This window comes from Melozone crissalis, unplaced genomic scaffold (genome assembly GCF_028551555.1).
Source record: "Melozone crissalis strain CALT ecotype California unplaced genomic scaffold, PUWL_Pcris_2 ptg000061l_1, whole genome shotgun sequence".
Taxonomy (NCBI): Eukaryota; Metazoa; Chordata; class Aves; order Passeriformes; family Passerellidae; genus Melozone; species Melozone crissalis.
Genome location: NW_026535839.1, coordinates 9,433,969 through 9,443,386, shown reverse-complemented (window position 1 = coordinate 9,443,386; position 9,418 = coordinate 9,433,969). Strand labels below are relative to the sequence as shown.

At 44.7% G+C, this 9,418-nt stretch overlaps 1 protein-coding gene across 1 annotated transcript; it reads left to right on the top strand.

Moving 5' to 3' along the window:
• Window positions 1–3,072: 3,072 nt before the first annotated feature.
• CAMLG (calcium modulating ligand) lies at window positions 3,073–9,284 on the top strand. The gene is made up of 4 exons (XM_054287841.1): window positions 3,073–3,250; window positions 4,322–4,776; window positions 5,701–5,766; window positions 7,518–9,284. Exons 1-4 carry the CDS (start codon window positions 3,088–3,090, stop codon window positions 7,707–7,709), a joined length of 876 nt encoding a protein of 291 aa, XP_054143816.1. The 5' UTR covers window positions 3,073–3,087; the 3' UTR covers window positions 7,710–9,284.
• The last annotated feature ends 134 nt before the right edge of the window (window positions 9,285–9,418 follow it).

The following is a 9,418-nucleotide window of genomic DNA, read 5'->3' as shown; positions in this document are numbered from 1 at the left end:
TATGGAAAAACCTTGGTTTGCTTTTTGTGGTAAACTTTCAAAACCTACTTTCTGGGGCAGGTAACTTGAAGAGGTAAAACACTTGTGAGTGGTCAAATGTACTGTGCTTTGGATGTTTGGAGATACAGATGTCAGTAGGGTCAACATTTGGGTAAACATTTGCTCCCATTTCAGGCTGTAGGTGCTTGTGATTGTCAGGATTTTCCTCACTTCAGGGGAGAAGTTCCTTGGGAGAGATTGTTCTTGACTACAAGAAGCTAAAGTTCAGAACAATGGCTAAAACAGCATGAAAAGATTATTGTAGAACCAATTTAAGCTTCTCTGTCTGCTGCCTCTGTAGCAAACAGGAATATATTTACTTGAACTGCTTTTCAGAGAATTGCACAGTTTCTAGTCATAGTGAAGAGGTGTCTTTTAAGTTTTGACAGTCTGATTTTTATTTGCTTTCCCCAGGGAGGGGGAAAGGGGTCTCTTCATTTAAATCATAAATGGAACCTCTGCACTTGCATAGGTTCTGCCCCAAACCTTGTGTTTTGGGTATGTTATCACTCAGATGTTGAATTGAAAACCATCCTTGCATCAAACAGCCCACCCAAAGTCTATTTCTTACTGTGACTGTATTTTGCTACTATATCCCTTTTTTAAAGAACCATAGATACTGGAGATGGCCTCGTTGCTTTATGTCCACCAGACCAATGGCTGAAGATGTCAGTCCTTGTGGCAGTTAACAAGTTTGAAGTTGAGTCCCTAAGTTTTACAGAGCAAAACATGGTAAATGAGTCAGATGAACCCTCTGGGAGTTCTCTTCACTTTGGAGGAAATGCTCTATTGAACTTTGTTTATTCCCTTGCAGTGGGGAAGGCCTGCTGGTTCACTGCTACTGCTGTCATGGCAGTTCAGGGAACATGAACACACACACTACCTGTGATTGCTTTTTTACAAATACAGTTGAAAAATGAGGACACTGAAGATGGACTGCTAAAGTAGGCAAGAGTGGTTCTGGTGCTTAGATCTCAGCACCACAACTCCACCACTGTAAATGTGTGGTAAAGGTGTCTCTCTTTGTAGTCAAACACTTTTTTTAAAACTGTTTCTTATTTTGACACATTAGTGTTCAGCCAACTTTGTTACCATTCATTTTACTTTGCTTTCATTATTGTTTTTAAATTAATATATTTGAGTCTAAGTCCAGATAGGCTATGTTGCAATAACTAGAATGATTCAGTTTTATTTAGAATTAATTTCTTAACAATTTAATCAAAGATGCAGAATGGTTTTTAAGTTAAGGGACCATTAAATGTGATTTTAAGGTTCTGTTTACTATTATGGATGTAATCCTTATAGTAAATTTAATTTTGTAAAGTAGTGTATAATATTGTAATATTAAATCTTTGTTCTCTGAACTCAAAGATTTGATCTTCAGTATGAAGTTATAAATCTTCCCCCTTCTGAATTTGAGACAGGATTTACTTGTCCTCCTTTTTACAGTTTGTAATTTTCACTGTTTTATTCCTGTAAAAAGTCATTTATAACACATGCAAATGCTTATTTTATCTGTGCTAATTTATCAGATTTGGCTACTCAATAAAATTAATTGAAAGAACTCATGCCAGTTCATCACTCTTTTCTTATAAATAAAAGTAGAACAATGTATTTAATTGAGATAAATGCCATGTTGGTAACAGGAGGTAGCTGACAGTGATGGTTGGAATTTAGCCTTACCAGCATTCCAAGACGGTGATCAATTTTATTTTAGGTAATCCTGTATCTTCATTTAACATCCCATTATTTCAGCAGCTTTTTTTGTAAAAGCCATTCCATCCTAAATGCTTGCAAATTTTTTTGAGATGTTGTCACTGCTGCCTCTGGCCCATTTTCGATGAGTTAATGCATGAGCTTGGTACTCTGACTTCTGTATTTAACTGGTTTTAAATACAGAATTCTCTCATTCAATATTGTAGAAATATTAATTGGATTTGTCAGTTCCGTTTTCTTTCCCAATGCACCTCACGCTGCCCTGCTGCTGCTGAACTCCCGCACTGCAGCAGTGGCTGGGGGATCAACGGCCACTGGCCTGGCACGGGGCTTTGGCACTGGGGGCTCTCCGGTGAGTCCCGTTCCGGGCAGGGATCGCGGGCTCTCCGGTGCGTCCCGTTCTCGGCAGTGCCCCCGGGCTCTCCGGTGAGTCCCGTTCCGGGCAGGGATCGCGGGCTCTCCGGTGCGTCCCGTTCCGGGCAGTGCCCCGGGCTCTCCGGTGAGTCCCGTTCCCGGCAGTGCCCCCCGGGCTCTCCGGTGAGTCCCGTTCCAGGCAGTGCCCCGGGCTCTCCGGTGCGTCCCGTTCTCGGCAGTGCCCCCCGAGCTCTCCGGTGAGTCCCGTTCCCGGCAGTGCCCCCCGGGCTCTCCGGTGAGTCCCGTTCCGGGCAGTGCCCCGGGCTCTCCGGTGAGTCCCGTTCCCGGCAGTGCCCCCGGGCAGGGACCGCAGCTCTGCGGTGCCCGGGCTGTGCAGGGCACTGGTGCTGATGGGACCATTCTGTGTCCTGGGGCTGGTCAGGTGAGAGAAGAGTAACGTGGCAGTTTCATCACCCGGCACACCAGGAGCGGTGTATCGGACTTTTGGTGCACATAAAGACGAATATTGCACCAACCGGATCTTACTGGAAAGAAGTCAATTCGCTCCCTGTTCGATAATGCCAGTGGCTCTGGCGTCCCGGAGCGGTGTTTGTTGGTGTTTCCTCGGAGTGCCCGTCAGTCCCACAGGGGAGTAGTGCCGGGGGCGGGGGCTGTCCCGAGTGTGCAGGGCCAGCCCCGCCCTGCCTCAGGGTGTCCCCGCCATCCGCGTCCCTGAGCGCCGCCATCGCCCCTGCCCGGCCTCGCGTCGTGACGTCACTTCTGAGGCCGGGGCCGCCATCTTTAGTGCGGGCACCGCGCCGTCAGAGAGGGGTGCGGGGGGCGCTCTGCCAGCGCGCCCCGCCCTTCTCCTGCCCCTACCCAAAATGGCGGCTATCGCTTCAGCGGCTGGAGGGGGCGGTGCCGGCGCCTGCGCGCTGTGCGAGGCGGACCCGTGGTGCCGGGCCTGCGGTGCCGGGGATGGCGGACGGCAGCGCGGGAGGGGAGCCCACACCGCCGGGGCCCCCGGCGGGGCTCTCGGCGTCCCAGCGCCGCGCTGAGCTGCGCCGTAGGAAGCTGCTCATGAACTCGGAGGAGCGCATCAACCGCATCATGGGCTTCCACCGGCCCGCGGCGGGCAAGGGTGAGCCCCGTGGCGGGTGCGGCGGGGCTGTGTGAGGGCTCCGGGGCTGCGGTGACGCGTCGGCCTCTGCCCGCGGTTCCCTGGTGAGCAGGAGCGGCTGGTTGCCCGCAGGGACAGGGTCGCCCGGCTCCCCGGTCCCTCATAGGGATGCCTCAAGCAGCACGACCTGCCCTGCTCCGCCTGAGACCCGCCCATACAATCCCTGTGCCCTCAGAAAGGTCGGCACTCGGGCCCTAAATAGCGAGCATCCAAGCTGTCGTTTCACTGCAAGTAGTTTTTTTTTAGTTGAAGAAACGATGAGCCTCCCCCATGTTTTTAGTTAGTAGCTGCTGGCTTTCATGGCTGGCTTTTTATAGCAAAGTCATTTCACATTTGGATAGTGACATAGATGTTTGTGGTTGTTTTGCAGAATTTTCTCGCAGAACCGTATAATAGGTAGCTCAGTTATATCTCTGTGCATTCTTCAAATGGGCTGTCTTGTCGGGAAGGAGTTCTCAGATTTCGGTTTACAAGGATGCCCATGAGCTGTGAATCAGTCTGACACTGAAAAGTACTCCTCAAGTGTTAGCTCTTGCTCTGTGCTAGGTCCAGACCGTTCTTGATTTGCCTTTTGTTCTCTGCCATCATCTCCGACTCTGTAAGATGGGTCTTCAGGCTTGCTACAGAGCAGGTTAACACTGCCCTGCCTCTGACACTAGACAGGCAGCTAAAGTGCTTAAAGTGCTTCTGTTTGCTTATTTGTCAGGTATTCGTGCTCTTCTGGTTGATTCACTTTCTGCAAATCTTGGTCTTTTTTTTCTAATGTCAGTCCATGTATTTGGATCTTTCTGCTTGTGTGTGCAGTGCTGTTCCTTAAGGAAATTCCGTGTTTGTAATATCTCCATTGCTTCAATTTCTGACCTGCATTGCGCTGCCTTATGTCTTGTGTCTGCTCCATGAAGAATGCCCTCTTTAATCATAAATCTGTCTTTTCTCTTGGGAAGCAGAGACCCAGGATCCTGACCCAGTACAGCTGAAGTGTTGTTCCACGTACACAGCATGCATAACACTGTTTTTATTTTTCTTCCTTAGATGACGAAAGTCACACAGAACTAAAGCTTCAGCACGAGCAAGACAAATCAAACTCCCTTCCCATTCCTTCAGTTTCCAAGCGGGTTGTGCTTGGCGATTCCATGTGCAATGTGACAGGCTCCAGCGACCACGCAGGCGGCATGGCAGAGCTCAGAGGGGACAAGGACCTGTTTGCCAAAGCCCCAGAGCTGGTCCCCGAGGGCACAGGCGAGCTCCGGCAGCGTCACAGGGCAGAGCTGCCCTCAGAGGCCGCGGCACGGCCACCCAGACACGGCTTGGAGCAGTACCTGTCCAGGTTTGATGAGGCTCTGAAGCTGAGGAACCAGCTGATGAGCGAGAAGCCGAGCCAGGAGAACGGCAGCGCGGCGGAGGAGTTTGACTCTTTCCGCATTTTCAGATTGGTGGGGTGCGCTCTGCTCGCCGTCGCGGTCAGGGCCTTTGTGTGCAAGTACCTGGTGAGTTCAGGGACATCCCCAGCAGTCCTGGTGGGGTGTGCTGCTTGCTGCAGATTATTGGGAAATATCTGGGCCTGATTGGTAATGACCAAGGTGGGAATTTCAAGCACTCTTTACATTTCCAAAAATTGTGTAAAACCTAAAAAATCACTGAATTCTACGTGATTAATCTGCTACCAACACAGCCACTGTGTAACCACTGAGAGCAGCACATTTGGTCTGTTGTGGTTCAGGAGCAGATGCACTGGAATAGTTGTTGCAGCTTAAATCCCCTGCAAGTTTATTCCCACCTTGGTGAGCATACGAGTCAGCTGCTCCTCTAGTTCAGGGTCTGCAAAAGAATAATAGTTCTTTATATTAATAATAGAATGGAGTTCTCATCTCTGGAAGTGTCCAAGGCCAGGCTGGATGGAGCTTGAAGCTACCTGGTCTCGTGGAAAGTATCCCTGTCATGGGTTTGCAATGAGATGGGTTTTCGGGTCACCTTCAGCCCAAATAATTCTGTGATTGTAAGAATAATAGTTGTACCAAGATAAGTAGATCCTACTCATTTATCAGCCTGGGAAAAGTAGTTCCTCAGTATTCCCAGTGCCAGCCAGAACAACAGCACAGAGGTGTGATGCAGGTACAGCCATCCAGCTCCTGCATCCCTGGGCTCAGTTTTACACACTGGGCTCAGTTTTACGCCCTGCTGTTCTCTTCTGCCATTTCAGTTCTTTAGGCTCAAAGAATAGAGGGCAGAACCTTATTTTTGGCATGTAACTTGTGTACTTAGATTTGTAGTGTTCAAGAACAACATTGCTCTGTTCCACAAATTAATTTTTACCTACTACTTTTCTTCTATGCTTTGGAAGGATTAAATCTTTGTGTTTCTAAGCTATTCTGACCAAGTTAATTTTTATATATTCTTTTCTGTTCCTTCAGTCGATATTTGCACCATTTCTTACTCTACAACTTGCTTACATGGGGCTGTCCAAGTACTTTCCAAAGGTAATTTTTTTTTCCAGAATTAGATTAATTTGAAGTGTTTTCAATTTAAACTTGTGTTTAGATTGTATTGTTTTAGGACCAATGCATGTGAAGTATTCTTCCCTTGTTTTAAACTGTAGAGTTGAATAACCAGGGCTGATAGTTTTTACTAGTTTTTAATCTTTCCAGATTTAGTCCTGGATCTTTTTTAAAGTTGCAGTGAAAACATGGATGTGCAGCTTGTGTAGCTGTAGCCTGATTAAAAGTGTCTGACCAGGAAATCCAGGTAGTTCTTTCATGTCTTCAGGAAACTTGCTTTTCTTCTAGACCCTGCTCTTCCCTGGTTATTATTTGCTTTGCTAAGCAGCTGTTCTGCATATAACATCTGCATGAAATCTGGGAGAGTGTTTGCTAAAAAAATGAGGCAGAATGTTGAGTTTTAAGGGCTCTGCATTCCACTGCTGGTATTGGTTTGAATGGCAGCTTGCAATGAGACATTTATCTGTGTGTGAAACTTGCTGCTTATTAGCAAGATTTGCTATACTACTTGCTTTATATATTTACAACAGGTAATTGTTCCTGAAGCATTTGTTAGGTTGATGATTTTGGCAGGTCTGCGGGGCAGAGTGGAAGTGAATGATGTTCAATCCATAGTTAAAAGGGAAAATTTGCATTTTAAAAGGAATAATAGATTACTTGTAGAAAATCAGAATAAATCAGCAGTTGTTTTGTAGTTGAGTATATCATAATAGTCATTCTAAGCTGATGTGTCACAACACAAAACAGTAAGTTTAGCCTTAGATTTGCACCAGCTCATCTGCTAAATCATCTTGATCTTGTTCCTGGTGTACTTGAAATCCACTCTTCAGTTTCAGAATTCAGGAGGTGGCTCCTTTCCACAGCTTGCTTTTACTGCAGTTAGATGTGGGTGGGTGAGGTCAATCCCTTTGTTAACCTACATTTTTCTCCCATGAAACACAGAAATATTCTTGAAAGCCTAATTTAGATTGGATTAAATTAAAATATCCAGCAAGTATCATCAAATTATTAGAGTTTTCAGCCACTGTCACCTTTTCCCGCCTGTCAGACTTGCATTGCTGGGATTCCTCATCTTAAGGATGGAACAGCTTTCACAAGGTTTTGGAGCATTTCTGAGTTCAGAGGATAAAACTGTCAAATTAAGTTGTTCTAAAACAGAAACAGTTGGTTTTCAACTCTAAATAATTTTACTGTTAGAAAACTTATCAGTATTTATGGGGTTTTGAGCAACCATGTCTAGTGGAAGGTGTCTCTGCCCATAGCAGGGGATTGGAAGGAAATGAGCATTAAGATTCCATCCAACTCAAACCATTCTGGAATTCTGGTATTTTTGCTGAATAGTGTGATGAGATTAGTCCAGTTCTGACACTGGAGATGCCGGGCTTGGCTTCTTACACCTGGATTTCCCTTCTCTGGGCATGTTCCTACTCATGCAGGAGCAGCTGCCCAGCCTCACAGCTCAGCCTGCTGGGAGGAGTAGTGTGAAGGAGGCAGAATATCCAGATGCATTTGATCTGCTGTTAACCAGCCTCTCACTGGCAGATCCATCTCAGCAGGAATCTGTGTCTGGGATAAGGGCTGTGACTCCTGGAGTGTGTCTGGACAGAATCCATCCAAACCTGCTGCTCCTACCCGGGATTTGGAACGTGTGAAATTGGCACAACGTTGATGACACATAAAGCAGAATTGGATTAGGAGAACTAACGTGATACTGGTTTTTCTTTCCTTTCTAGTGTGAGAAGAAGGTGAAAACGACAGTACTGACTGCTGCTCTTCTCCTCTCTGGAATCCCTGCAGAAGTGATCAGTCGCTCCATGGACACCTACAGCAAAATGGGAGATGTTTTCACAGACCTTTGTGTCTATTTCTTTACTTTTATCTTTTGCCATGAACTTACTTTGGTTTTTGGCTCTGAAGCACCATGACGGCTGTAGAATTCCACACAGTAGCTACACTAAAGCTTTCTGGACTGGGTTCCTTTTAACATTTGACTGTGCAGGCAGGTCTAAACCTTCATGAAAATTCTTACCTTTGGAATGCTTGAAAGGGGCCTTAAATCCAGACATTGTGGGAAAGGGAGAGCAGGGTCCCTGACTGCCAGTTGTGTAGGTTCAGTTTATTTAAATCCTCTGTCTGCATATTACAAATGTGAAGGTTAGGATGCAAGTGACAGTGGATGATTTATTTGTTTTAGTTAGATGATGCCCTTCCCAGCCTCCTTCATAAACATTGACAAAGCTGCCTTTGTTCTTTCCAGTGAGAACAGGAAGAGAATTCCCTTCAGCAGAACCATATATATGTGTATACCCTGTATGACTGTAGCTAACAAGACCTGCTCATTTTGTGGTGGTCCCATTTTTTAAAGAAAACTCTAAAGAAAAGAAATCCCTATATTCTCTTCAAATGTTCAAGTTCAGAATGTTTAACCAAGTAGCTGCTTCTGGAGAATGTTGATGGTGAAACTTGCCACTTTGTTGTCCTTATCCTTGCCTTGCCATTCATTATTTGTTGTGATTGTGATTAATTTAATTTGTTGATTGTTGTGGAAAAGAGCTAGGCAAAACCAACAGCAAGAAGGTCCTCGTGCTTATAAAGGTCATTAATCAAACACTAAGAAGAAAGAGAACTAATCACATCTGTTTGTGAGTTTCCAGCAACCTAATCCTAGTGCAGCTCACACCTGTGCTTTTTGATACTTTTTTTTATATTAACACTTATCTCATGAGAGTTTTACATATTGGCACCCAACCTGCAGTATCAAATCTTTGCTCTAGTGTTTGTAAAACTTACCATGGAAACCGTTTTGTTTTCAAAAACAAAACCTTTGTTTTCTCTTAGGAATTTTGCACAGTGAGAGGAAGTGTCATTCCAAATAGTCAACTTGAACACTACTGATAAGTCTCTGAAAATCTCTATTGAAGCTAAATTTGGTAGTGTTTTCAGCTTGTAGTTTTCTGTTTAAAATCTGGACTTTCAGGTAGTGTAGGCTGTTGCCTATTTTTAGTATGGGTAAACTACATATTTAACTTGGTATTTTTCTGTAGAAGTTTTTTTTAGGGAGTAGATGTATTTAATTGTACCTCTCTAAATGGCCCAGCTTTCAGCTGGTTATTCTCTGTTAATGCTTCCTCCTGTAATTTTAGTGATGCATTTCTGACTTTTAAATGAGATACATGTTTGTGGCCTCAATACAAGAACTTTATGTTTTGATTTGACCATTTTCATGGGGTTTTTTAAATTGGTTCTGTTACAGTGAGTATTATATTACAGATGTACAGGGCTGGGTTGCAGAAAATTCTGACTTAGGTCTATTAGCACAGATATTGATTCAGCAGCTTTAAATTTATTTATATTAGATAGTCATTTCAGAAAATTGAAATTACAGTCATTTAAGATAAGGCTGAGATATGTAAATAATGAGTTTGCTCAAAAATTACTTGTTCTGATTCTCTATTTATATGCCCAAATGTAATACAAATAAATTGGAAAAAATCCCTCTACCAGTACCTGCAAAAAGCTATGAATTTTTAATGCTTACCATTAATCGGGTAAATACCCTTGCATGGGCAGAGCACTAGGAGGGGTGCTAAGAAATCGAAGAAATCTCGATGAAGAAATGGAGTTCGAGAAACGA

What these genes read in the sequence shown, in the direction of transcription:
- CAMLG (XM_054287841.1), top strand. Translation starts at nt 3,088, where the DNA reads ATGGCGGACGGCAGCGCGGGAGGGGAGCCCACACCGCCGGGGCCCCCG. An exon ending in CCTTTGTGTGCAAGTACCTG is followed by an intron (nt 4,777 to 5,700) that starts GTGAGTTCAGGG and finishes CTGTTCCTTCAG; the next exon opens with TCGATATTTGCACCATTTCT. An exon ending in TGTCCAAGTACTTTCCAAAG is followed by an intron (nt 5,767 to 7,517) that starts GTAATTTTTTTT and finishes TTTCCTTTCTAG; the next exon opens with TGTGAGAAGAAGGTGAAAAC.